Source organism: Clupea harengus, chromosome 1 (genome assembly GCF_900700415.2).
Source record: "Clupea harengus chromosome 1, Ch_v2.0.2, whole genome shotgun sequence".
Classification (NCBI taxonomy): domain Eukaryota; kingdom Metazoa; phylum Chordata; class Actinopteri; order Clupeiformes; family Clupeidae; genus Clupea; species Clupea harengus.
In genome coordinates, this window is record NC_045152.1 from 26,821,059 (window position 1) to 26,848,056 (window position 26,998).

At 45.8% G+C, this 26,998-nt stretch overlaps 2 protein-coding genes across 2 annotated transcripts in view; one reads left to right on the top strand and one right to left on the bottom strand.

The window, feature by feature from the left end:
* Positions 1 to 567: 567 nt before the first annotated feature.
* Positions 568 to 26,998, bottom strand: part of tg (thyroglobulin) — a 33,428-nt gene continuing 6,997 nt past the window's right edge. Inside the window, exons 11-47 of the mRNA XM_031573926.2 lie at positions 26,670 to 26,906; positions 26,078 to 26,215; positions 25,809 to 25,886; positions 25,546 to 25,646; positions 25,264 to 25,384; positions 24,820 to 25,026; positions 24,320 to 24,517; positions 23,368 to 23,513; positions 22,918 to 23,074; positions 22,608 to 22,772; positions 22,208 to 22,357; positions 21,575 to 21,739; positions 21,153 to 21,275; positions 20,905 to 21,020; positions 20,350 to 20,458; positions 19,724 to 19,924; positions 19,262 to 19,432; positions 18,738 to 18,824; positions 18,445 to 18,525; positions 18,200 to 18,337; positions 17,858 to 18,031; positions 14,586 to 14,697; positions 14,114 to 14,346; positions 13,774 to 13,839; positions 13,356 to 13,490; positions 12,902 to 13,066; positions 12,023 to 12,233; positions 11,822 to 11,903; positions 11,569 to 11,725; positions 10,232 to 10,428; positions 5,823 to 5,987; positions 5,258 to 5,425; positions 4,912 to 5,099; positions 3,007 to 3,114; positions 1,591 to 1,731; positions 1,138 to 1,331; positions 568 to 858 (exon numbers count right to left, since the gene is read on the bottom strand). Of these exons, the coding sequence (XP_031429786.1) occupies positions 722 to 858; positions 1,138 to 1,331; positions 1,591 to 1,731; positions 3,007 to 3,114; positions 4,912 to 5,099; positions 5,258 to 5,425; positions 5,823 to 5,987; positions 10,232 to 10,428; positions 11,569 to 11,725; positions 11,822 to 11,903; positions 12,023 to 12,233; positions 12,902 to 13,066; positions 13,356 to 13,490; positions 13,774 to 13,839; positions 14,114 to 14,346; positions 14,586 to 14,697; positions 17,858 to 18,031; positions 18,200 to 18,337; positions 18,445 to 18,525; positions 18,738 to 18,824; positions 19,262 to 19,432; positions 19,724 to 19,924; positions 20,350 to 20,458; positions 20,905 to 21,020; positions 21,153 to 21,275; positions 21,575 to 21,739; positions 22,208 to 22,357; positions 22,608 to 22,772; positions 22,918 to 23,074; positions 23,368 to 23,513; positions 24,320 to 24,517; positions 24,820 to 25,026; positions 25,264 to 25,384; positions 25,546 to 25,646; positions 25,809 to 25,886; positions 26,078 to 26,215; positions 26,670 to 26,906 (5,522 nt within the window). The 3' untranslated portion in view covers positions 568 to 721. The remainder of the gene's footprint in view (positions 859 to 1,137; positions 1,332 to 1,590; positions 1,732 to 3,006; positions 3,115 to 4,911; positions 5,100 to 5,257; positions 5,426 to 5,822; positions 5,988 to 10,231; positions 10,429 to 11,568; positions 11,726 to 11,821; positions 11,904 to 12,022; positions 12,234 to 12,901; positions 13,067 to 13,355; positions 13,491 to 13,773; positions 13,840 to 14,113; positions 14,347 to 14,585; positions 14,698 to 17,857; positions 18,032 to 18,199; positions 18,338 to 18,444; positions 18,526 to 18,737; positions 18,825 to 19,261; positions 19,433 to 19,723; positions 19,925 to 20,349; positions 20,459 to 20,904; positions 21,021 to 21,152; positions 21,276 to 21,574; positions 21,740 to 22,207; positions 22,358 to 22,607; positions 22,773 to 22,917; positions 23,075 to 23,367; positions 23,514 to 24,319; positions 24,518 to 24,819; positions 25,027 to 25,263; positions 25,385 to 25,545; positions 25,647 to 25,808; positions 25,887 to 26,077; positions 26,216 to 26,669; positions 26,907 to 26,998) is intronic.
* Positions 6,510 to 11,155, top strand: LOC116221871 (src-like-adapter). Its single transcript, XM_031573952.2, has 7 exons — positions 6,510 to 6,745; positions 7,504 to 7,603; positions 7,934 to 8,020; positions 8,100 to 8,197; positions 8,310 to 8,441; positions 8,764 to 8,893; positions 9,059 to 11,155. The coding sequence occupies exons 1-7, from the start codon at positions 6,667 to 6,669 to the stop codon at positions 9,291 to 9,293; spliced, it is 861 nt and encodes a 286-aa protein (XP_031429812.1). The 5' UTR covers positions 6,510 to 6,666; the 3' UTR covers positions 9,294 to 11,155.

Here is a 26,998-nt window from a genome sequence, read left to right on the forward strand (position 1 = left end):
ACTTCAATGTAAAAAAAAGTATTTAGTTTCATATAATTATTCCATTCTTCGGCTGTGTTGTCAGATAAGTTGATTTTATAATAGCTGCTCCAGTAATCCACTTAATGTGGTGACAGCCAATCTAGGCTCAATTTAGGTCTGTAACCCAAGAGTGGCTGGACTGTGTTTAGAGGGAGAATGCAATGGCTAAAAGTAACTGGAATTGCACCATAATGACCAAGTCCACATAACTTCCAGGGAACCACAGGGAACGTCCCACAGGCATCTGGTAACTTTCACCTTGGAGTTCCAGTCAGAATATACCCTTGGAGTGATTCTGAACGGATGCAGTTGTCTGTTATATTCACTTATCCCTGTATCCACTAACCCATTTGGATACTTTTTTAGAAAGTATGGATGGTTATAATCATTTACATAAAATGGCAAGTTCATCTAAGATCCAGGTAATGATCCACAGGTGTCACTTATCCATAGGTCTGAACTGGCTTAGAGTCAGATTTATGTTGCCTATCTGAAACCAAAATGGATTAGTCCCAAAATGGTTAATTAACTCATAACACACTTTCATTTAATGTCAATGCACTTTATTGTTGAATTTGCACAACTTGATTGAAGATGACGAGTTAATTGCTGCATGATTAAGCATCAATATCTGGTTAATTGATGGGTGTATATAGGAGTAGTCAGTTTCTTCAGAGATACAGACTGACTGTCCAACATTTTAATTGTAGGCATCCTTCTCAGACTTTGGCTTGTTCTGTGTCACCAAATCTTGGAAAGCATGTATTAGCTTAGACTCTGGTGTTGGAGCTGCAGCACCTGTAGATTCAGCCACAACAGCATCCTGGGAGAAGTTGGCTACACCAGAAAAAAAAAGAAAAAAAATGAAGAAATGATTAATAGACAAAACTACTAATATGAATTGCATCATCAATGTTCAAAACAAGGGGGGAAATAAAAGGAGCACATTTTTCCCCCTTTTAAGACAATCTTACTATTAATTACTTAATTACTAAATAACTATTTAGTTTTATAACAATCCAGGAGAAGGGGAGCGGGGAGCGTGGTCCTGTCCTAGAGTGGGTGTGGATGTGAGCCTGGGCTGGGCTGGGCTGTGGTGGGCCTGACAGCACTCACCGGTGGAGCTCTTCAGAGCAGGAACATAGTCGTCCCAGAAGGAGCACTCCGCCCGGCGCAGCTCTCGGCCGTTGCTCAGGGCTCCACTCAGCTGCTTGTAGTTGTCCCCGGTGGGCTGTGCCAGGACACGTGGCCACGCGGGCAGGAGCTTGGCAAACGACACCCGCGCCAGAGAGAGCGGTGTGTTGGGATCACTGGAGAGACAGAGAACCAGGAAACCAGGGATGGATGGAGATGGAGAGAGAGAGAGAGAGAGAGAGAGAGCGAGCGACCAAATTAAGGAATGACACTTGCCATTTTAAGGACAGATTTCAGTTATATTGAAAATATTCAAAATGTCACACTTTCAATCTATTTAAGATAAACTAAAATAGATATAGCTTTAAGAAGTGTTTTATGCTTTTCAGGACTTATAAGGGCCTTAAATAAGGTAACATTATGACATATTCATACCCAGCCTTGATGAAGTTGGCCATGTAAGTCATCATCTGCTTGGAGAGTGTTCTCTCCTGGGTGGAGAAGAGCTGCTGCGTGGGCGTGCTGTGGGGCAGACCAAACACCAGCTGCACATCCAGGGGCACAGGCAGCGCGGCACTGAGCAGAGCAGAGCAGGACAGGACAGGACAGACACATTATCATCAGAAACTCATTGTGCAGAAGTAACCGCTCCAAACACCTAAATAGAAACGCCTGGCTTTATGTTCCATATGTTGAAGCCAGAGAAATTTCATTTTGTGTGGGGGCACAGATCAAAGTAGAGGTGAGATTGGCTAGATAAAACAGAAGGTGGTAATCAGGATGAAAACATCTGAGAGCTCCACAGCAGTCTCCACAGCAGGCAGCTCTCAGTGATGAATGTGGGTTAGCGAAGGGAAGTGACTGAGGCATCACGTTTAGAGGCATACCTCAGCCTTCAAAGCTGAGACTGCAATCCATCAGCTGCTGTACTACACACAGCTCTTAAGGCCCTGGCTACACTTCATTTTGGAGACCAGAGAGGCATCAGACCGAGCGTGGTTGGTGCAGTGACTGGCCACATAAGACCACCAGCTGCTTGTGAGATGTCAGCTCTTTCTGGTATTGAGAATCACAATGGAGAAAATAACGATAGGATATATTCACAATTAGAATAGTTGATGTCAACTATGCCGACATTTTGTTTCTGCTATCAAGTAGAAATATGCCTTATTAGGGCGGTGTGTACAAAGCATTGTTTGAGGGTGAACCTGATCTTCTCTGGGCAGAAAACTGGATTAAATGGTTCCCGAGGAAAGAAAAAAGCCAAAATTTGGGAACCAGCCCTACCCTGCAGTCCTTCTGGTGCCAGGTCAATCTCTTAGCTGTCTTTGAATCTATCTATTGTTTTGGTGCAGGTTGCGCTGTTCTTTGAAGCTAGGGTTGTTCAAAGTGACTCTGTGGCTCTTTGTGGTCTGTGCTCAGTTGGCAGCGTGACAGACTCATAAAGCTCAGGCTGCAGCGCGGGGTCCAGGTGTCGGTCAAGGGAGACACTGAAGGTCATAGTTCTAGCCTGTGGCATGCACTGGCACAAGATGATGGGCAGCATTCCCACAGGAGAGGTGGAACAGAGGGAAGGTATCCGAAGAATGCCGACCAGAACCTAGAGAGTGCTTTCCCCCCCGGGTCACTGCGCCACACAAATGACTGACCTGTGGACCTCATCAGACTACATATGAGGGGTATTCAGAGAAATGAGCTGTTTCTACTGATAGGGGAAAACAGGACAGATGATGTCCATATCTACTCAAAGAAATGCACACTTATATTCAGACCTTAGGTTTACAAGTCAGATCTATCATATTCTACAGTAGATGCACAAAACAAATCAGTGATTTTACAGATGCGAGTTACCTGATGTGGGTCATATTCTCAGGTAGGTGGTACATGAAGACGTTAGATTTGGTGTTGGCAGCCCAAAACTCGGCCATCTTCTTAGACGGACAGATGATAAAGAGATCCCTACAAATAACAATATTGTGACAAATGAAGAATGAATCGGTTGAAATCGATGAAATCAGTTACAGCTCTGAGTTTTACTGTGGCTTTTAACCTTTCAATGCATGTGTTGATGTAAGTGGAAGAGTTTTTTATATTAAATACAATAACTTTGAATTACTATTGTTCTGGTGTAAACCATTCATTTGCAATAGAGCATTCAAATACGTCAAAAGACTTTGTGGCAGCTCACACTAGCTTGCGGTGTGTGCCTTGAAGTATTTCCTGTGTATTTGGGGCAGAAACACATTCACAGACATCCACTTTCAGCAGTCTGTCTGCCACCTCCACCACTGAGCAGGAACCAGAGGAATGAGCCTCACTCATATACACAAACACATCAACCAGACAGATTCCATCCACACTGAACCTCTCAAAGAGCATATCCAGTAATGGTGCGGCTAACAGAGTAGCAACAACATTAGAGTCTAAGTTCATGTACCTCAATAAGTCATGGCACAAATCGAGAGAATGCTATCCAAGACCTCCATACAGAGTCAAGAGTGAGAGCAATCCACACTGTGTGGGCCTCTACACAGATGAGCACAGACACACAATCACATGCTGCTGACAGTGATGACCTCTGACAGACAGGTAATCAGGAATGCATTACGTTCAGGCTAATCTGCACAATACATAACATACATTATGAGTGGGTAGTGAAATTGTATATATGGCTTTTAGACAATGCCTATTCTGTTTATAAATGTGAACACAAGTGAGTGTGAGTATATCTGTATGCCTCTCTATGAATATACGAAGCCATGGGAGGTGCAGTGTGTGTAGCCCAAATTCTTGTTTCTCGCGACCGTCTTGCTTGCTATGTCTAGAGAACCGCTTGTTGAAGGGTGTGCCGCATATGGGTCAGTACTAGTCCCCTGCTATATTTGACACTAGTCATTATGTGGGCAGAACCCACATGCACCACACTCAAAGTCAGTCGAGGACCAAATCTTCTTTATCCCATATCCCATACACATGATGTACCAGACCCTTTCCACATGAGAGAGGTGGCATCTATTGAAGAGTAGCCTCAGCATGAAGCAATCTATAGATGACCTAAAAAACATGTTGGAGGCTTGACCTCACAAACTCAGGCAGTCTGTAATTGGTCACACCAGAGATCACTCCGAGACCTGCTTGTTTTGCCTGACAACCTGATATTATTGGCTCTCCTGCTCTCAGACCTTTTCCACAATTTTTTTGACTGTGACCTTGGGTTTAAGGATCATCACTGACAGCAGAGCTCTGCCTGGGTGAGGCCTTCTGTTTATTTGCGCTTTAACGAGCATCTCTTCCTTCCTTCCTTCTCAACCACAAGACAGTCACGCCCTCTTAAGCAACAGCTTGCACTCGGCAAGACTAATGTCTTCATTTATCTCACCACCTCCCTCTCTCTGTGAGTCGCTCCCTCTCGTTGCTCCCCTCAAGTGATACAATCACTTGATTCTCCCTTTTTCTAAGCCTGCACATGAAGCCGCAATGGGCTCCTGATTCACTTCATTCCCACCGTCAACCAAGACAGTGCCACATCCCCAGGATCACCGTTTCAAAGTCACCTGTGTTAGTTTTAACCAGATAGCATCTGGAATGAGAATGAGTGAGTGCTGTAACAATGTAACAGGATATACAAATACAAGTGACTACAAGATAAAAGCATCAAGAGCTTGACCCTAAGACCCTTAGCCCACAGTTGCTTAATAGTAGGTACCAAGGTAAGAGGGGGGGGGGGGAAAGGTGAAAGTTCCTCAGGCACCCCACCTGGTGGCACTCTCGAGGGCACGAGAGAAGACGTTGTACCCAGCAGGACTGGGCGTGTGATGCAGAGAGTAGAACCAGGAGGCCGCCTCTTTCACAAACGCACTGGCCTCAGGACCACCCAGCGAGTTGGACAGAGCCTCATAGAAGGCCGTCTTACCGTCTGACCTCCCCTGCAGTTCCTCAAACCTCTACAGAGAGAAGCCAAGAGAACAACAACAAGGGCATGGGTGTCGCAGCCTTCCAAAATACGACATGTAATACAATAGACCTGAAATGCCTTAAATACAAATTTGCTTTAGTTATGGAGCTGATATTTGGTTGGTGTGAATGGAATGGTGATGTGGACCTTGATGTTGCGAGCGCGACTGATGAGGCCGTCCTCAGCGGAGGAGCCCATCAGCAGGTCGCCTCTGTGGAAGCGAGAGCCTCTGAACGCCGACGCTGGATCCTCCTTCACAGAGAGCCCATCCACCACAGGGGACCAGGCCTGCAGGGGTCCGCTAACTGCCAGCAGCTACAACACAAAAACACATACATTCATTACACTCATTACACCAAAGTGAAACACACACACACACACACACAAACACATACATTAATTACACTCATTACACCAAAGTGAAACACACACACACACACACACACACACACACACACACACACACACACACACACACACACACACACACATTAAACTGGCATTTCTGTAAATGAAAAACTGTAAATTCTCCAACTTTCACAAAGAAGAGAAATAGTAGCCATTTTTTCTTTTAACTAAAAAAAGTCAAGTCAGGGTGATTGATGTAACATGAGCTGAAATATTACACATGAATACTTATAAGTTATGAATGACTGTTCAAGTTTCATTCAGTTGAAAGCAGTGAGTACACTATGCATTATTCTCAGCCAACCTTAGTCTGGGCTGCATTGATGGCTTCTGCTGGAGCTTGTCTGAGACAGGCCAGCAGCTGGGCAGAATCTGTGGAGGAGCAGCCCATCTCTCGGCCCAGAGAGGAGCTCTGCTCCTGGGCCCTGGAGCGGCTCTGCACCGCTGCTGGAGAGAACACTGAGCCACCCTAAACAACAACAACAACAACAACAAAAAGTGTTCACTTTGTCACTGAACTTAAGCTAACTTGCCTAACATGGACATCACAGTGTGTTAATTCTGATGATAGCAGACCCTAAGGGTTTATGAAACCCCACAGTAGTTTTCAGAGTGAGAAACAAAGAGAGCGAAAGGAAGTGAGGGGAAATGTAGCACGTGAAATGATCCTACACAGATGTTTTCACACTTGATCAGCTGGAGGGCAAGTGTGTGCAAGCCTTTGAAGAGAGATCTGAAAACACATGCATCCTATTTCGATTTCGCAGAATAACAACTTTTAAATTCCGAAATAAATGCACGGCAAAGCACACAAGGTTAAGCAAACTCTCAAACTCAGACAGAATTGCAGTGCAGAAATTTGCATGTTATTTTGTGCCGTTTCAACAGAACTTCCTATTTTTATCGTTTCTGGAGTGGAAAATGTAGTTTGAGAAACACACACACACACACATGTACACACAGCTTCCCCATTTTGATAAGGGCTGCCGCCCACGTACACTAGACTCGCTAAAGGATAAGGGTGTGATAGGAGGCTACTCAGATATGAAAAGATTATGAAGGAAGAATAAACATCTGAACCATGTAGTGAAGCTGAGACAGATCTTAGCACTGGGATATTGGCTGATTTGACGAGGTATTTGCCAGCCATGGGTAATGCTGCGACCAATCTGGGATTATTGCCAAATAGACAACTGAGGACCACCACCCCAGACAGTGAGTCGGGAGGTAAGCAGGGGGGGAATGTTGGGGTGCAAATCTAACGATTTCTGAACATCATATGGAGGAAACATTTTAAAAGCCAAATGCGCAGTGAGATTGAAGGTCTCAATGGTTTTGAGTGGAGAATGTTGTTACTGTCTGGCTTTGTCCTGTGCTTTTTTGGAAAAACTTCAGGAATGCATGAGCAACATAACCTGACTAAAATTAGCGTCTTACACAAGCCAATAAAATGTCCACTTCAAAGCAACCACTCAAAATCCTGTGGTCCACAAAATTATAAGAGGAAAAAACACAGCAATGCTTAGGAAGTCAAATCTACAAACTGCTCAAACAACAGTGTCCAGAGGTCTGGTCTCGTCTGAGTATTTCTAAAAATATTCATTATAATAGTCCATCTATTGTGGACTGTAACGTTCAAAGTAAGCCTATGATTTCGACTACAGCCAGGCTATGGTAAGCCATGTTTGGGTTGCCGTGCTTTGCTGTGTTGCTGGCTGAATCTATATTTAGCCCAATTTCATGCAATGGAAAGAGACCGCACAGATAATCTCAGTGATCAGTCCTGCGTTCAAGAAGTGATAAGCACACAGCTCTGAAGGTGTCTCACAGGCTGTATACAGCGCTATTTATCTGCTAAAATTTGTTTGTAGAATATGAGCGCATTAGCACATTTACACTCAATGAGAGTTGATTAAACTAACTATTCATATCTTTACAGACATAGTGTCGTTATGAATGTCTTTTTTGTCTTCTTTCCCATTCAGATTTGGATCAGGTAATGCTGATGACTCTGTGTGACTACCCGCCTGCTGACATCTGTGAGCCCATCTTCAGAGTCGGAGAGCGTCTGAGGCTTGTGTCAGAGTGAGCTCTTACTTCACATTATTACACCACAGAGGCTCTGGTGCAAAGGCATGATGCCCTGACTAACTGACAAAAGGACTGAATTCAACTATCTGCCAACACCACAATGCTTGGGTCAATCCCTCTATAGTATTGTACAAGTTTAATTTGAAGATGCATTGTACAAGTCACATCTGAACACAGAATATGAGGAAAACACCATGATATTAAATGACGAAAAAATGGTGGCAAATCTGAAACACCAAATCCAAACTCCTCATGCAATCTATTTCCTGCAAATGATCACGGTATTCCATAAACCTGACGGTCATTTGTCTGTGTTTTCTCTAGGGAGGGCTACAGGTGGAAGGTGTGTTCACTCCTGACAAAAGAAGAAAACTACATTCCCCAGTGCCATGTGGCCAAAGTCTACCATGGGTAGGTCTAACACTTCCTGAGGAAAGGCCAGAGTTGAGGGGGGGAGTTGAGCCTTGCTGATGGCCGTGTCTGTTTTCAGATGGCTGTTTGAGGGAGTGAGCCGAGTGCAGGCGGAACAACTCCTTTTTCTCCGTGGCAACAGAGTGGGCTCTTTCCTCATCAGGGAGAGTAGCGCAGGTGTGTATTCATGCTGCGGTCAGACAACACTGAACCTCGACGTATTTCAGAGGTCTGAAAGGGAGAGTCCCTGATATGGTCCTAACAGGCAGTCATTTTGATTTTCTTTAAGGCACATACAGCCTCTCCATCAAACACAGAGCAGTGAAGCATTACCGCATCAACCGTCTGCCAAACAACTGGTACTACATCTCCCCACGCCTCACCTTCCAGTGCCTAGAGGACCTGGTCAACCACTATTCTGGTAAAGAAATCCTCTCCAGCCATGGTCTCTCCACCAGAGAAACATGCACTGCATGCTCTTCCTCTTACTGTATTATACAAATGGCCTTTCTAAGGGTAGAATGGAATGAGTTTTGTGTGATGGATACAGACACATGCCGTATAGAGGTACCACAGAATTAGCCCTGTGGAACTCTGATATGCTCCCTTAACACTAATATCCTTTTAAACTGTGGCAATGTTACTGAGTAGGAATGCATTTAATAGAGACGGCTTCTAATCCATTTGTTTTGTAAGGCCAAGGATGTGAGATCTCTGTGCTGTGTTCCGTATCCCTCTCCCAGACGCAGCGGACGGACTGTGCTGTGTTCTCACAGGTCCCTGCCTGGGATCGTCTGACTGTGGCTGGACACAGCTGAACTCAGCTCCACCTGTAGACAGTCCACACAGCTTTGACTGGAGATGCGTCAACAGGTAAATATTTGTGGAGCAATGAACAGCCCTCGCAAAGGTTTTTCTCTCCGTGGTTGAAGAGTTAAAATGAAAGCTCATTAACCTCCATTGCCATATTCTCTATCACAAATATCACAAGCTGATGTGATTTTGGGGTGCTGTCACTGATCCGCCACTCTCCCACAGCTCTGAGCTCCTGCAGGACGAGGCCAGAGCAGCCTCCCCGGGGGAGCCCGACTCCATGCTCAGCTACGGGGTGCAGAGCAGCGTGAGCTCCTATCTGTCTCTGGCGGCGGGCGCGCAGGAGACCAAGCGCTACAGCTGGAAGCGGCGCAGAGGCAGGTCGGTGTACGTGCTTCAGCAGTCTCACCTGAGGAACAGGCTGGCCGTGGAGGAGGACAGCTACGAGAGCGTGCCTTAGTGAGGACGGCAGAGGAGGACAGCTACGAGAGCGTGCCTTAGTGAGGACGGCAGAGGAGGACAGCTATGACAGTTAGTGTGCACCTAAGATCACCCAGTGGGGGGGAGATGGGAACGGGAGGTCTTGAGGAGAAGAGGACCGTGATGAAGACTGAGGGATAAACGCTGCCTGAAGTCATGCTGAATATGATGCAATACAAAGTAGGCCTTTGATGGAAATGGGCCATCAACTGTCTGGAGATAAAACACTTAACATGACATGAAGTCATTTTTATTTTTAAGATTTTAGTAGACTGATAGGAATCTGTATATCTCTTGCTTGCACAGTCTTGTTTAATCAAAGTACAAATAGCACACAGCACTAAGGTGTGGATCGCACAGGTGTGGAGGTTTGGAACTAACCAGCGCTAAAAGTGGTAGATGTGATCCCTGTCAAACGAAACGGCAATGACAAAGCGAAAGGCAGCGCTAGGACCATAATAATTATATTAGTCTAAACATCTCATTGCTAAGAAACGTCTCTCTATAAAGACAGATTTTTATTGGTCAGATTACCTGAAATGTTCCTAGGACAGGCTACATTAAACTGACACTGATGAGCATTACGTTGGAAAGTTGAACCAAGTTCACCTTGAATCAACGGTCTGCTCACACGTCACTAAAGTAGTGGTGTGCTGAGTCACTGGGGGAACCAAGTTCATCTTGAATCAAAGGTCTGCTCACACGTTACTAAAGTAGTGGTGTGCTGTGTCAGTGGGGTCAGCTGTTCCAATGCGACCACCAGCAAACAATAGAAAACCTGCCGCTGCTACCGCAACTACCGCTGATCAGTGTGATCCCCGCCTAATTCCTCAACAACAAAAAAATGCTTTGGCAGTTTAAGAACAGCTTCTGTTGGGACTCAGAGGGAGGAGGTGTGATTAGAGGGAGGTATCTTACCATGAGGAGTGCTCTGAGGAAGAGGCCTGAGGAGGAGGAGGAGGTGAGGTGAAGACTAGCGATGTCGGCTCCATTCCTCTCAGCGCCCAGCGTCACACGTCTGGAGTCCCCCCCAAACTGAGCGATGTTCTTGCGGACCCACTGCAGAGCTGCCACCTGGTCCAGCAAGCCATAGTTCCCTGGGAGGCTGTCTGATCCTTTACATAATATGAAATGTAATATGAATGTAATATTTCATAATATGAAATGTAATATGAATGTAATATTTCATAATATGAAATACGTAACTGTATCATAAAAGCTAGAAGCTTTAACCATTCTGTACATAATCTGATAGAGGAATTTGATATGACAATCACCAACGCCACGTTGACAAGATCCAGACAGGAACCATTTGTGATTACTACCGAAACTGTACAATTCAGTAAATAATCTTCAAGTTAAATCATATAGCCACATATGCATTTAAGGAGCTTTTCACTTTAACTCTGCCTTTTAGTCTGCCATGGTTTCAGTGTAAACACTGTAGCTTATATACCCCCTTCAGTGAAAACCACTTCCTTGTGGTAGAATAACAAGCAGTTAGTCCACGGGTGAATTTAAACAAGGAGCTGCTGGACTGCATTCCCTGCCAACTTAGGCCTATTTTGGCTTCTTGGCTTCTGCAATGGACTAAGCACCAGTCGGTCAAACTCTATAGACGGTGTGGCTGCCAAATACCTTTTCACACAGAACACTGATCTGGCTGCAGTGCAGTTGGAGAGTGCCAGAGAGCAAAATGTGCTGTTTTAGAGGTAGTATAAAGTAGTCAGGAGAGCATTATGTCTTGTTTGTTTTTAGGTCAATGCAGTCAAAGTGTCTCAATGTTCAAAGGTTACATCCAACAAGGAACCAACAAAAATAAATGACTATTGCAAAACTTAAGGGGCTTAAGTATGTGTGTGTGTTTGTTTTTGTGGGTGGGGATGAGGATGGGGGGGTTAAGGGTGACCAGGTGTCCTGCTCAGCCCTGTACTGCACAGCATTTTGGCTCTTTGTCCCGCATCCCGCATATCAGACAATGTCCCGTATTTTCATGGCGCTATGTCAAAAGCGGCAACCCAGGACACATTCAGCCCCTACAAAAACAGCCAAGCTAAGGTAGCTAAGAACCTAGGCAATTCGTTTGTGTCCTTTTTCGAAGAATTTTCGGAACCTGATTTTCATCTTGCATTTGTAAAAGACTTAGTTGGGTCCACTGTGAGCACTACCTTTTCAATACGTTGGGGTTGCGCTGCATGATGCCAGCTGCTTTGGTTAAGGACAGTATCCAAACATATGACAGGGTATGTAAGTACCTGTGCTGAGGAACCCAAAGGCAGACACCCTGAAACTAGCTGTGACCACAATGATGTTCCCGACGGCAGCCAGGTAGGAGCCGTCTAAGAGCCCAGGCCCATCTGTGGAGACTGCGGAGGAGGGGTTGTGGAAGAACACCAACACTGGGGCATCTCTCTGTAAAAGCAAATCACATGAGACCCTGAATAGGACCTTAAAGCCATGACTATGCTTACCTGCATGAGGTATTGGGATGGTATTAGTTTGACTTACCAGACCAGCTGGGGCAAATACATTCAGGTACAGACAGTCCTCACTGGTGCCAGAGTTCACTCCAGGCTGTATACAGCTGGGTCTGAGAAATATCACAGATGTATACACAAACATACATAAATGTGTTATGGGAGAGATCACAAAACTTCATTGTGACAAAACACACAAACACACACACACACACACACACACACTACACACCTTGTAACGGTGGCATCCCAGGACCCTGTCCAGTCAGCTGGCTGAGGTGGGCTGAATCGAAGTGTTTTGATTGGTGGTTGGGCATATGGAATACCCAGGAACTGCCAGACATTCTTCCTGTTGGAGCCAACAGCTGTGACTGCTGACTGTCCCAGGAGCTGCCCGTGGCCAGGAATAACCACTGAGGGCACATCCTGCCTCAGGGCTGACACTGGCACACACACACACACACACACACACACACACACACACACACACACACACACACACACACACACACACACACACACACACACAGAGACACACACACACACACACACACACACACACACACACACAAACAGACAGACAAATCATTACTCTCCTTTCAAGGGTAAATAAGGCTGCAATGTTTTTTCCGCATGTTAGTTCCAAAAAGTCCTATGTTGCTAAATGTGTTGGTCAGAATTCCAGACCTACTAAATCTGACAGGCTGTGAGGAAAACAACTGCATAAAAATGGTCTAGACAAGGGTTTCTATGGTGAAATGATGATGAACCCTATGACAAGCTGACACTCCTCTAGAAGAAGAACAGGAGACACAGGAAGGTGGTCTTTTTCACTTTCCCTGACTTTGCCCCAACTGGTTACACAGTTACATAGAATGTAGAGAATGTACGCCTGTGTGTGTGGCGTGTGTGTGTGTGTGTGTGTGTGTGTGTGTGTGTGTGTGGCGTGTGTGTGTGTGTGTGTGTGTGTGTGTGTGTGTGTGTGGCGTGTGTGTGTGTGGCGTGTGTGTGTGTGTGTGTGTGGCGTGTGTGTGTGTGTGTGTGTGTGTGTGTTTGAGAGCGAGAGAGAGAGAGAGAGAGAGAGAGAGAGACAGCTCACACATGACCTCACCTGTCCTGAGGTACACCTGAGAGGAAGGCTCTCTGATCCGTAGCCGGCAGTCCTGAGTATCCTCAGAGGGAATGCAGCTGTGCGTGTCAGGATATAGAACACAGCGCGACGCAGACTCCCTGCTCTCCAGGGACACCGCCACACAGGACACACTCCCCTCACAGGCTGCAAATATACCACAGACACACACCACAACACAACACACAGGCGTCAGGGCCTCCAAACAGGATTGCTGAATAACATATATGTAACTTATATGTACTTACTGTATATACTATATATACATATATACTACAACTACAAGAACACATGTGCATATACTGCAACATGCAACAAGAGATGTATGTACACAGTGTAAAACAGTACATATGTATGCTTGTTGTACACAAGAACACATGGATGTATACTGTACAAATTGGCCCATCGAATTATATGGCTTTTATAATGATCTCACCTGCTAGGCACCAGTCTCTCACCCTCTCTGCATCCCCGGCGATGTCTTTGCTGATGTGCACAATATCGAACATGGAGAGAGATGGATCTACTAGGACCACCGATGTGTCCTGGAGCTTCCAGTCCAACATGGTCACTGTGACAGAGGAGCGACATGTGATTTTGTGCAATCTAGAGGCCATTAATGGGGAACCAATAACTGCAATTATGCAGACGTTTTCACCACTGCATGAACTTTCTTGGTCTTGCACTATTGTCATGAACATGACCATGTGCCACTATAAGCCAGTGAAGTGATTTTAGTGGTTGTCGTTGTAATTTAATGTCATTGGACTGTAGTCAACTCTAGACCAATAGTACACCAAGGTCAGTCACTGAACTCTCTTGGACCCCTTACACTGCTAGTTCAGCACCCTTACCATTCTTAGAAGGAGAGCGCAGGCCAAAGGTGGGGCACAGCCTTGGGCTTTTGGTCCACTGGTTCACTGAGGAAGAGAAACACTTCATCAGAACAACTCCACACACACCCTAGACCACAGACACTGCTTATCCGACAGTATACTCAAAGGTTTGCACATACACTTCCACAGAGAGAGCAGTTTGAAATCATTTCTAGACCCATGTGTCCTTTTCTTATAGCAGCAGAGAGATTCAGCTTAGAGGCCTGTAAGTTATCTAGTCCCCCTCAGCAATGACAGCAAGCGAAGAGCACTTGGAGACCGCCCACATGAGGAACATACGTGTAGACCTGACACACACCTGGCTTTTCATACCAGCCAAGTGGGTAAACCTGAGTCTCCACTTTCGAGGGGCTGCAGTCTTGTACCCTCCAGCTGGTGCGGTCGCTCTCCCCACACGTCTGAATGCCCAGGCTGTTCAGCGTCAGGCACAGCAGCTCCGAGCCTGATGATGATGCTGCTGCTGTGTCCTTCACGTATCCCATTCCCCGGCAGCAAGGGTCTTCATCACAGCGTCGCTCACACTCCAAGAACCTGCAGAAGATGGTGGACAACAGGAAGGATTGCAATAAAGAGGGTTTCCTCAGTTCTGAGTACAATATTCTCACTCTTCTTGTCACTACTCACTAGCAGAGTCTGACCACTGAATAATATGTCTGACTTTCATCCCCTGTTCATATTTTAAGGGGAAAAACAACCAAAAATGATTTCTGTGGGTTGTTTTTCTTTTCATAGTCCTTAGTGACAGAAACCTTAAGTAAAATATATCTTACCCTTCAGTGATGGGCTTGGCCGACAGGTTCACCCTACTGCGTACAGAGTAGGACACCATCTTCTTAAAAGGCACACGAGTGTAGAAGCTCTCCACACTGCCAGTCAGATCAACTGCAATCAAACGAGACACACCAGGCCTAAGACTACAGACTATGAAGTCAACTTTCCTATTCAGTGTGAAATTATACCAAGAGGAGAACCTGTTTGTACCGTCTTTAAGGCCTTTATGTGTGTTCCAAGCCTGGCCTTATCATGACAGACGTAGGGCTCATAAAGTTGCCTTAAGATGACAATGAAAACAGGAACTGCTTCTTTGCTTTCACAGCACATTTTAACAACTAGGTATCGCTGACTGGACTTTGACTTTGACATTGAACACGCCAAACCGGCTCCACATTCAGCGACAGGCTGACCAGTGACCCTGCTGGAGTGGTGGATGTGGTCACTGGTCAGCCTTGCAGCTGGGCTGTTACGGTAAGCGTCACTGCTCTAGAGCTGGCTGCCCAGAGACTGCTCATCCGCCCCCTCTTCAGCAGGGCCTCCTATAATTACGTGCCTGTTAGGCTGAGCAGTAAAACACAATGTGGTCTGGAAATGAGCACAGACATGTGTTTGCAGTAGGCGACTTGAAGGTGTTCATCCAGGGAGGTGTGCCTGGTGTTCCTTCAGGACACAGAGAGAAACTATGACACCATGAGGAGAAAGTTGGAGACATGCATGCACAAGCACTCTGTCACTAATGACAACTACAACTACAAGGAGACCTGGAAGTTCTCTCTGGCATCCAAGGGTGCGAGGAACTATTTTTCAATAAAACCATCCAGATAAAAGCCTGCCTTGGTTTTTCAGCCCTTCAAGTAGAAAACGTGTTCAGAATTCAAGGGAGGTTTTGGGTAGGAGATTGGACCCTGTGCCATAAAGCAGGTGGAGGTTTGCTAGTAAACTAAGTTTGTTGGGAGCTAATTGGAAAAATGTGAACTAATTGGAGGTGTTCTTTTCAAGCCTGTTGGAGGACACAATGCTGCATCAGCAGTAAAAGTGCGCCACTAGTACAGATATCCCAGAATCCCCTACAGCAGGAAAAACTTTCCACCCATTAAAACCAGCTGCAGATGCATTCTCCCATAAGCAAGAGCTGTCATTAACATCCTTCTGTTGTGGACTCTTTAATAGGCAAATAAAAAATATAAAAGCTTTTTGCCACAAGTAGACAAAATGAGTGTGAGGGTTATTTTTATTATGTCTAAACATATCAAACATTTTCTTTTTAAAGTAATCATAGTTGACATATTACAATATTATATTTGCACATGTGAAGTGTTTAATGTAATTAATAAAACATTGTTCTGATAGAAGACCACTCTACGAGTATTCAACACATTGCTAAATGTTTCAAAGTATTACTGTGCCAAGTATATGGTTAGTATGGCAGAGTAGTTGAGAACCGATATAGTGTTTATGAGTGAACTGTGTCCAGACCAATGAATGTTTTACTCTCAATGTCTACTCTCTGTTTTACTTTCAATATTTCACTCTGTAAAAAGCCAGACAACAGCAAGAGCAATGATCTCATAATTTACTGGACTAGCTGCATGACTGTTGCTAAAAGGATCACTAAAGCCATCCCAAAATTCACCCCTACTTTGAGTACAATCCAGCAAGGCCATAAATGCCACCGACAGATGTTCCATGCAGAGAATGAGGAAGAAAAGCTCTGATTATCTGAGCATCTGACTTTCCAGTGCAACTGTTAAAGGGGGTTGAGGGGTTAACACACCTCTCTTAGGAATCCTATCAATCAATCCCATGCTTAATGTGAAATGCCATAAAAATACAACTGCCCTGTCATCATAGGTTAACCACACGCTGATGTCATGTGATAAAGCAGCTCCTGTCTCAATCTGTATTGGGAAATGCCCCCTTTGGAGGCCCGGGGGAAGATCTTTGACTTCTCTAATTCTGCAGTGGTGGACTACACCGGCCAATCGGAGGAAGAGGCCAGAGAAGTGCAACGCAGATGTTGTTATTGCCATCTGGACTCGTGGAGACGTCCAGACCACAACTCGCACTAGCCAGAGTCTGGGTGAACCATCCTGTCTCCATGAGTACAGCACTCATCCTGGCCAACCTGGCCATACCCTCTCCACCTGTAATAAGTGTGTGTGTGTGTGTGTGTGTGTGTGTGTGTGTGTACGTGTGTGCGTGTGCGTGTGCGTGTGCGTGTTTGTATGGCAGATGAAGGGGAATCTGTTCCCTCATCTCAGGAGAATCTACAGGACAGGGTTCATGTGAAAGTCACAGTGAGTGAGAGGCTGACATGGCCGCTTGGAGAATAGTGCAGTGGAGAAAGTCATTTTAGCAGCCGTCAAAATCATTCATTCTGAGCAGTTTCATAAAATGATTTGTGTATTCCTGAATCATTGCAATGCTTGTGTCTGCACTTGTGCTAATATTTGTGAGGGCTCGTAAACACTTTGAGGAAAGAACAGGAAGGAATTTGAAAAGAACAACTGTTATGTCGGAGTAATTGAAGTTCAAGTATGGTCAAAGTGACAAAGAAAACAAGAAAAGTAAACACGAGGGGGAGAATGAGGAGAGAGAGATGGAAGGAAAGAAGGAAAGGGAGAGAGAGAAACAGAGAGACAGGCAGATACTACGAGCACAGAGCAGTGCAGCTGGAGATAGAGGGCTGGAAAGCCAAAACAAATCTACTTCTCTTCATTAAGATTCTATTCGCAAAACACATAAACAGACGAGTCATTTTCCCAAACTGAAGTAAAAGGTTATAAACAAAGCAGTTCACACAGAACATCCTGTCCTTCACAAGCAGCCAAGACTTCTCATATTCTACTGGCTTCTGTCTGCTCCTATTGCTCACACCAATACACACACACAAACACACACACACACACACGCACACACACACACACGCACACACACACAAACACCCAAGACAAGACCTCCGAGTTCAGGTACAATGAAGGACAGGTAGAGAGCAAACCCCCCCTCCAAAAAAACTCAATATCAGTGATGCTGCTGTTTTTAAAACTGTCTAATTGTACCCCATGAGAGGGTCTTACTTGCAGACAAGACAACTGATCGTCCAGAGAAAGCCTTCTTCAAGTGAAGATGTGAAAGGTGTAAAATGTGGAGAGAAGTTGTTTGGTAGAAACTGATTTGAATGTCTTAAATGACTTTGAAGGCATTTTGTGGCTGTTTTTGATGTATTACGCTGGTTCTATTTGTGAGCATCTGCAGGCCTGGGCCTCACCTCTCTTGCGGTGGGCTGTCTGAGGGTCCCTGGGGAGCTGGAGGCTGCAGGCCTGCCTGAGGGGTTTGTCATAGGCTCCACACACACGCGTGTCAGGGTACAGCTCACACAGGAAATACACTGAGCCTTCGTCACGCAGGTCAGAAACGTGGCACAGCTCCTCCTCATCACAGCCTGTGAGTCACACACATACACACACACACACACACACACACACACACACACACACACACACACACACACACACACACACAAAACGTATAAATTAACAACAGAAATAAACGGAAAGAACAACTACCTCAGTCCATACTTTTTCAATGGCAGAAGAACTTGATCTCATACGTTTTAGGCACCAGAGTTTCGCCTGCTCCGGGGTGAACTGGTGTTTGAAGATCCAGTACTGCTGGCTGGGTATTGCCTTCTTAGGATCCACTTGAACTTCACTTGCCTCCAAGGAACCAAATGACCGTAGCACTGCATCTATGATTGAAATGTATAGTCTTCATTTAATAAAACAAGTACCATGTCCCATGTTTCAACATTTGGGGCTTTAAAATCAACTCAACTGTGGACTTAAGTGAGCGTACCAGATAAGAGTTCTCCGGTGGCTGTTTGAGACGGAGAGCTGGCGCAGGCGGGGGTCTTGGGCCGTGTGCTCATGTCGCTCTCTGAGGACACAACAGCTTTGTTTGCCATGATGTCATACAGTAGACTACAGACATCGGGGGAACTGTCATGAGCTTAACTTAAATGATGAAGAGAGATCTACTTAGGATAACGATTTGTTACGATGATATAATGTCTTTCTCTGTAACAATCACACAGGCTGAGAGAGTTGAGATTGACATAACTGCTGAAGCATGACTAAATGAAAATGTACCTTTCCAGATGTAGACTCGCTGGAAGCCTATGATGGAGGCCTGGTAGTCTGTTTTATTTTTGCTTGATGCTGGCAATGCTGTGTCAGCTAGGAGAGACACCATAATAATTCAGCACAATATAACAATGACAATAAAAATACTTTAATATGACAATCAAGACTGAAATAGTAATGTTATGATATGTCTATGGCAATTGTATTTGTCTTTATAGTATTATCAATGATATACCAGTAGCATGCCAGCTACTTAATGTTCTTCATATTTCACACAGCTGTTCATATCAAGAAAAGACCGGGATAAAGATCAAAAGGTGCTGACAAACCACGTTTCATAACTACCGGCAGGTGTGCCGCTCCTGTGAACACTGCTATCTCTGCCTATTTTTATTAAACATATTTAACGACATCGGTAATATGTGACCTACAGAGCAACCTTTCATGAAAGCCTTGAGGTGGACAACATTAAGTTCAGCCTTGGGCTCTGCTGTTGAAATGACTTAATGTGCTGCTGTGGTGGTTCTTACTGATGTTGAAGATCTGGCCACCAAAGTTAAAGGTGAAGCGCTTGTTCTGTTTGCTGTACATGACCCCAGCACCGCAGATCCTGCTGGACTGGCCCAGGCCGGCCACATCCCAGTCAGCCTCACTGCACAGGAGCACGTCAGGGTGGCTCAGGAGACCACACATTAGAGAGCCTGGACCAGCACACACACACACACATGTATAAACACACACATGTACAAGTACAAACACACACACACACACGTTCAAGTACAAACACACACACACACACACACACACACACACACACACACACACACACACACACACACACACACACACACAGCCATGTTTTTGCTTTCTTAAATTGTACATGCCAAAAGGAGAATGGAAGACACCACACACCTCACCCAGAACTATGACGACGAGCTAGTGTGTGTGTGTGTGTGTGTGTGTGTGTGTGTGTGTGTGTGTGCAATGCTCACCTCCATCCAGGATATTCTTGTTGAGGATGAAGCCGTCACAGCACGCCTCCTGACTGCAGATGTCTGCACAGAAGCGGTGGGCATCCGCCAGCTCAGCCCCACTCGCTGCAAACACCAGTGTGCGGTAGACCCCAGAACCCGCCTTACGGAAAGCCAGCCTCTCAAAGGTCTTCTGCCTGACCACAGCGGAGAACTCGTGACCTTTCATGGGGAAAACAGGGGGATGGCAGATGGATAAAGTGGGTGGAGGAGGGAGTGTGAGCGGGACCCCACGGTTCAAGCCAAGACACACAAGTGCATCCAGCTACTTTTCCCCAAAGTTTTCTTAATGTTACACTCCAGACAGACCAGCATCGAAGTCCTCTGAGGGCCACTCAAGAAGAGGAACTCAAGGTCTGCTTTGTGGACAAAAGTGACTCTAGTTCTTCAACCATTCACTGACCTCTTCGTTGCTTTGTGAGTGAAGAGTGAATAATCTCGGCCAAATGATACACCCCCCTGTTTTACTTCTACAACGGTCAACTCTGCAGATAGCAATGAATGGCATGCAAAAACTAATTTGATGGCACTTTTGTTGTAGATATCTTGCCTAAGGGATGCTGATCTAGTTCGCCTTTCAAACCCACCTTTTTTCCTCAGTACAGTGAGGTTGGGCCTACGCTCCACCCTCAGCTTCAGGGAGCAGCGCAGACTCTGGTACAACTCTGCTACTGGATTACCCAGAAAGCCTTTGGTCTAGTGGATGGAAAACACACTAAGTAGGTGTGGGATCATCATGTAGAAAGACAAAGGCAAATCACTCTGGTGTGTTCAACAAGGTATGTCTCAGGCCCTCGCTAAAAAGGAAATTAGCTAGAGCTAGAGATTGCACTACAAAAGTCATGGGGTCGTCTAGAGTTGCTCTTATTAATGAGGAAAATATGGCCTCCACAGAAACGGGGCTAACCATCTCATGCTATAACTTCTTCAGTTCTCTCCTCAGTTGAGTCATAAGCGTCCTCTTGTTGACTCCTGATATAAACAAAGTCTACTATTGTGTCAAGAGTGGCTAAATTGTTTAGACAGTAAGATTGTGTTGGAGTCTGACTATATGAGTGTTGTGTGTGTAGGAGGCTCTTCACTATCATCACTGAATAGCGTTCTGATAGCGACACAAAGGGACAGTGTGCAGTGGCCCATACTTGCTCCGACGTCCTGCACTCCACATTGGCCGTGGCCGTGCTGTAGAGGTCACAGTGAGGTCGGCCCTCTGCACTGTACGCAGCCACATGCTGACAGGTCTTGTCCAGAGAGCAATCTGGGGAAGTGTCAAAGTGAAAGAACAAACTTAACCTTAGTGTACTAAACACACACAAACTCTCTCTCACTCACACACACACACACACAAACACACACACACGCAAAATCACACACACACACACACACTCACCTATCACACACTTCCTGAGCTGGTTCTCCAGGGGCAGATCCACAGTCTCGGAGCGGAGAAGGATGGAATCTTGGGCGTCAAAGACCAGCTGGGAGTCAGGCACAGCATCAAAGTTCTGCAGCGCTGCAGACACACAGAGACAGCTCTTCAGCCTCGTCACCTCTTCACACACCACAAGGGACTGGCTTGTAAAGAGTGCATCATAGATAATCTAGCTCATCATGACACAGCATGAATGTACAGTGTGTCAGCAAAAAGGATTTTCTAACTGTCTGAGAGCAACCCTTTTTAAATGAAGACTGTTTGACAAAGGTGCACAAATGGAGATACATCGAAAGAAGCACTTGAATACATCTACAGCATCATTCTTCATCCTCTGATTACACATATTTATGGAAAATAACAGAGACAAAGTGCAGTACCTGCACAATCCTGCTCTGTGATTGGCTCCTCAGCTGATGTCCATGGCAAAGGCTGCCCACTCAGTGTCACACACTGCCACCTGCCAGACAGGATGTCTTGTTGTGTAGACAGGAAGTCCCCTCTCTCGGTACACCGCATCCCGCTCTGCTGACAAGACGTCACACCTTCCAAGGCACAACACAAACAGGAGTGTCAAAGGTCACGGAAACGAAAGGGAATCCTCGTTAGGTCACCCATTGTGTTATACCAAAGATAAACTGAATGAACACATTTGCCCTTGTTTTCATGCATATTAGCTTTTCATGATGTCCAGCAAAATCCATCACACGCTGCACAATGTGTCTTCACCCAAAGAAAGCACTTAAAATACAGTTAATGAAACATTTTCTTTTAACCCACAAATTTGTGATATTTGTGTATATTTTTTTTACAGCTGTGATAAATATTATAGGCAAATAAAACGAGGTTGAAGTGAAACTGTTATAGTTATGAATCTACTTGTTGTGAGGATTGTCAGACTGTGCTCTTCCACCCCAGCCCTGCAAAGCTGTTTCACCAATCAGCAGTAGGTGTGCACACACAAACTGGACTGGTTGTGCCGCCTATGTGGGTTTAATGTGTCATAAACTCACACTGGGTGGCACTGAATGCCCCTTGAGCCACGGTAGAGGTGCCCATTGGGCACCGCCTGCAGACGCTCTGGCCTGCCCGCTCCTGGTAAGTGCCAGTTGGGCACGCTGAACACACTGCACCACTGGAGAAGGTGCCCGCAGGACACACCACTGAGAGAGAGAAGGGTGGGGTTGGGTGGGGGCAAAAAGAGTGCAATACTACCGTCAGTTGTAGCATAAAAGAGTGAAGTGGGGCTACTGCTAAACAAAAGAAATAATATGACTTTTTAATAATACAATGCCTCACTTTCAGACCCACAGTAAACATGTAGCTTTTAATCTAATCATTGATGTCATTTTGAAATATTTCGTGTGATATGTTTTTGGGGAAGAGACATTTAAAGAGGGAAAAGGAACACACCACAGCCTTTGGCATCTGGAATCATCTGGTAACCTGCTGCACAGCTGAAGCTGGTCTCAGAGAGGATGGCCTCAGCCCGTTTGGCCGACATCAGAGACTGGTACCGTTCATCTCCGATCAGATCCAGCAGTCCAGCCAGAAACCTCTCACTGCTCAGCGCCAGGTCTACATCCAAACACCACATTAGTACTGAGCACATAAGTGTCTGTGAATGTCTATGTTTATCTGGATGTGGTCGTACATATCTGTGTGCGTGTATGTGTGTGTGTGTGTGTGTGTGTGTGTGAGTGTGACACTGATCCAGCCTTACCAACATCATGCAGGTCTGGGAGAGCACTGGAGGGCAGGGCAGAGAGGCGTGCAGTGAGAGTGAAGTGTGCGGTCAGCCGGTCCTCAGTCACACACTCCAGAGACACAGACGACTCGTCACACACAGACACGCCGCTGGTCCGGCTGGCATCTGACAGCTGGGACATTTTATGAAGTAGAGAGTCAACCCGGGTTCTACATTATCAGTCATAATACAGGAAGTATTATTATTAGTACTACTGGTATTATTAGTATTATTATTAGTACTACTGTTACTGTACTTGATACTGTACTTGACCAATGCCATTATAAGGAATCTTACTCAATTATATTATAATTTTATACTAAGTATACTATATCAAAACCCCAAAGATGTATAGAAGTGTTATGAGAACACTGATCTGGCACGGATAGTGGAGGGTGAAGGAGAGAGAGCTCAGAGACTCTGTACCTGCACACTGCAGAGTCCTGTGGCCCTCATGTCACGCAGCAGGGAGGACTGAAGCTCCGAGCGCTGGGCATCACATGACCTCTGACCTGCCTTCAGAGATAGCTGCAGGGCAGCACCACTGCTAACCGTCTGAAACACCTGGGAGCCTACACAAACACACACACAGACACAAACACACACACACACGCACATGCACACGCACATGCACACACACACACACAGACACAAACACACAGACACAAACACACACACACACACACACACACACACACACAGACACAAACACACACACACACACACGCACACACACACACTCACACGCACACGCACACGCACACGCACACACACAGAAAGTCTCTCAGCTCAAAGACCAGGTGTCTCTAAAATATTTAAGCTCATGTCAAAAATGTCAACTGAGACAAATGGCAATAATAAACACTGAGTGATTGAGTTTTACACTCAAAGATAAGAAGGCCTAACTTACATTGTGTTATTAGCATGTCTTAAACTACGTGATATACTCTCCAAGCCCTTCTCTCACGGTCCACACCCTTCTGAAGAAAACTGATCCAGACATTCTACATGTCTACAGCTCCCTCTAGTTCACTCAGGCACAGTGAAACAGGCCTCTAGTCTCTCATCAGTGTAAACAGAGTGAGACCAGGGCAGGGCAAATAAAAACAGAAAGGCCACAACCTCAAATGGTCATGGGAACAGGCTTTGCTGTAGAGGCCCAAGTTTGAAGTCACCGTTGTAAATATAACAAGAGTGATATACTGTGAGAGAGGTGCTTGACATTAGGCATGGGGTGTATTACATTTGGTAGATTGTGGTTATGTCTGTTGAGTTCAGATGTGTGTTTTATGAGTTCCTGTTCTTTATAATTAACAAAATGAAAAAAGCTGCACAACGAATCAATCTAAAAAGATAAAAGAGAAAGAGGGCTCGTTACGTTGGCAGGAGTTGGCCAGTGGAGCGTCCGAGAGCCACATCCTGCTCTTGGGGTCACAGAGGAAGGTAGCAGCTGGAAAGACGCTGACGTAGCCCTGATGGCAGAGCATCTCACAGCGCTGCCCACGCTGATCAGGGTGGCACACCATAGAGCCGTGAGACACGCTGGCAGGACCAAACGCAAGCGGGCACTGAGGACCTAGGCCGAAATGTGACAACAAAAACAAATACTGAATGAGGTTGCATGACTATCTATGAAAAAAATAAACACAGCTATCTACTCATTTTAAATACTATTTAATGAATGAACTACTTCAGTAATTAACATGAAACTACTGAGTTTAAGTGCATTTATCTTCCATATTTTATATTTTGAAACCGGAAACTGCATTTTTTCTCTAGTTTGAAACACTTCTATTTTAATCAGAAAATCGATGTAATTGGAAGTGCTGTAACTGTAATGACTTGGCTAGGTGCAGGCATGAGTACAGGCATCCTTACGGTCACAGCTGGGGGTCTGGCCGGTGCGGCGTGGGGTGCGTGTGTCTGGGAGCTCCAGGCCACTGTCCTCCGACACACACCAGCAGTCGGCCTGGTCACACTGCAGCGCGGAGAACGCGGCCCCTTCCTGCTCACACACAGGTTCAAAGCCCACACCCACCTCTCTGCTCAGGGCACGAGCCCTCTGCAGGGCACACCAGCCAGGGCCTACAGAGCGCACAAACACACACGCATGCATGCACACATACATACACACACACACACACACACACTCACGCGTGCACACATACACACACACACACACACACACACACACACATAGACATCCATACAGATACATTTATGTACAAATACACAAAAACACACCATACACAGGTACTAGCTGATGGAAAGATTGAAGATGAAAGAACGGAGGAAGTGGAGAGGATGAGGGTGTGAGCGCACATTTATATTCTCCATCAGGGCCTTGGAGTGCAGGCTGGATGGTTTGTCCAGTCGCAGGGTCGACACACCAGGCAGAAGAACCTTGTGTTCCCGGAGTCTGGAGCACAGAGAACTGCCCTTTCTACACACACACACACACAGACACACACACACACACACACACACACACACACACACACACAAACAAACACCAATGTGTATTAGCACCTCAGATAATTCTGTAGCACAAAATGTGTGATGCCTTCTACACAAGCATTCAGAAATAAATCACTCCGCCTTTACCTCATCACAGCTAGGGCTGTAATAGGAAGTGATGTCGCTGGTTGGCTTAACCCAGTCAGAGAGGTCGGAAAGACTCTGGGCCCGCTGGCATCTGCTGGGACCTGAAAGAGAGAATTTGCTCACAATGAAATCATTGATCATATGATCATCTCATTAAAAGTATACCAGAATCTATGATCAGAATGATCAAAATGATCAGAGCACTATAAAACAAGATTATATTCTGTAAACAGTTGAGCATTGAAATACAGTTCAGTATTTACACTGAGGAGGCTGAGTAGAGTGTCTGGTCAGGGATCCAGTGATGTACCGTCCCTCCTCATCCACACACCAACACTGACCTAAAAAACATACTTCAGCCATCAGCCTATGAAACAGCAAGAACTTAAGCATGTATACAAGAGCAGAGACCTGCAGATCACAAAAGATAACATCACATACTGTCAGTTTGCATATACAAAATAACACACACCAAGAGCAAAATATTGGCAATGCCCATAACTCAAATGAGTGTGGGTCAGGTGAGGGTTACCTGTGCTGGGGTGGCACTGCTGGGGCAGCCACTGGCCCTGGCTGTCACAGTGGGGCTGGTAGGGCTGATAGCCCAGCTGTAAACTCTCTTTATCCACGCCAGACGACATCAGACGACTTTGCCAGTAGAAGTGGAGTGCTATGATGGACCAAATGAACAGTTAGAACAGTCAGTTAGAGACAATGAAAAGGTTGAAGGTCTGTAGGGCTACTTCATTAGTCTTGGTGTTCTGACAGACAGCAAAAGATAGGGTGAAAGTAACTTCTTTCCCTCGTGACAAGTTGGGGAATGCTGATTCAGGGGTAACAGGCTAACTACATGAATTGGTTTTAAAATCTGTGTCACTGTCATTCTTTTTTGACAGATCTCCTTTTAAAAACACATTTAGGAATCCAAAAAATAAATAAAGCACAATAATTGCTATGGATCTTTTCATTATACAAATACTCACATAAAACCTCTCTAAAAACATTTCTAAAAATCAAAACAGAACTGTATTGTGGCCTAAATGCCTAATTGCCTCTCCAACCCCAGGCAGAGGTGGAGAGAGTGCTAAAGGGAGGGAAGGTGGGGGCGTGGGGGGGTGCCGTACTGGAGTGGGCGGCCAGGCGCAGGGAGGAGCTGGAGTGGCTGAGCAGAGCGTCTGACAGCTGGGCTCCAGCAGGCACAGCCCGCAGCAGCAGCTCCTGGGGGGACAGGCGCACGGCCTCAGCCAGCAGGAAGCTGTAGCCCACAGGAACGTGAGAGCTGTTGGACACAGAGATGAACTCCTCGGCCGTCGCCAGGAACCGAGTCACCTCCTGCTCAGCCAGTGCGCACGTGCCTGGACCTGAGGGAGATAAAGAGCGGGACAGGGGAGTGAGTCACTTACAAACAGCCTTCAGTTCATCCTGAAACAGCCTACTGATGCCTGCCTATTGC

What these genes read in the sequence shown, in the direction of transcription:
- LOC116221871 (XM_031573952.2), top strand. Translation starts at nt 6,667, where the DNA reads ATGGGTAATGCTGCGACCAATCTGGGATTATTGCCAAATAGACAACTG. An exon ending in GTGGCCAAAGTCTACCATGG is followed by an intron (nt 8,021 to 8,099) that starts GTAGGTCTAACA and finishes GTCTGTTTTCAG; the next exon opens with ATGGCTGTTTGAGGGAGTGA. An exon ending in GACTGGAGATGCGTCAACAG is followed by an intron (nt 8,894 to 9,058) that starts GTAAATATTTGT and finishes ACTCTCCCACAG; the next exon opens with CTCTGAGCTCCTGCAGGACG.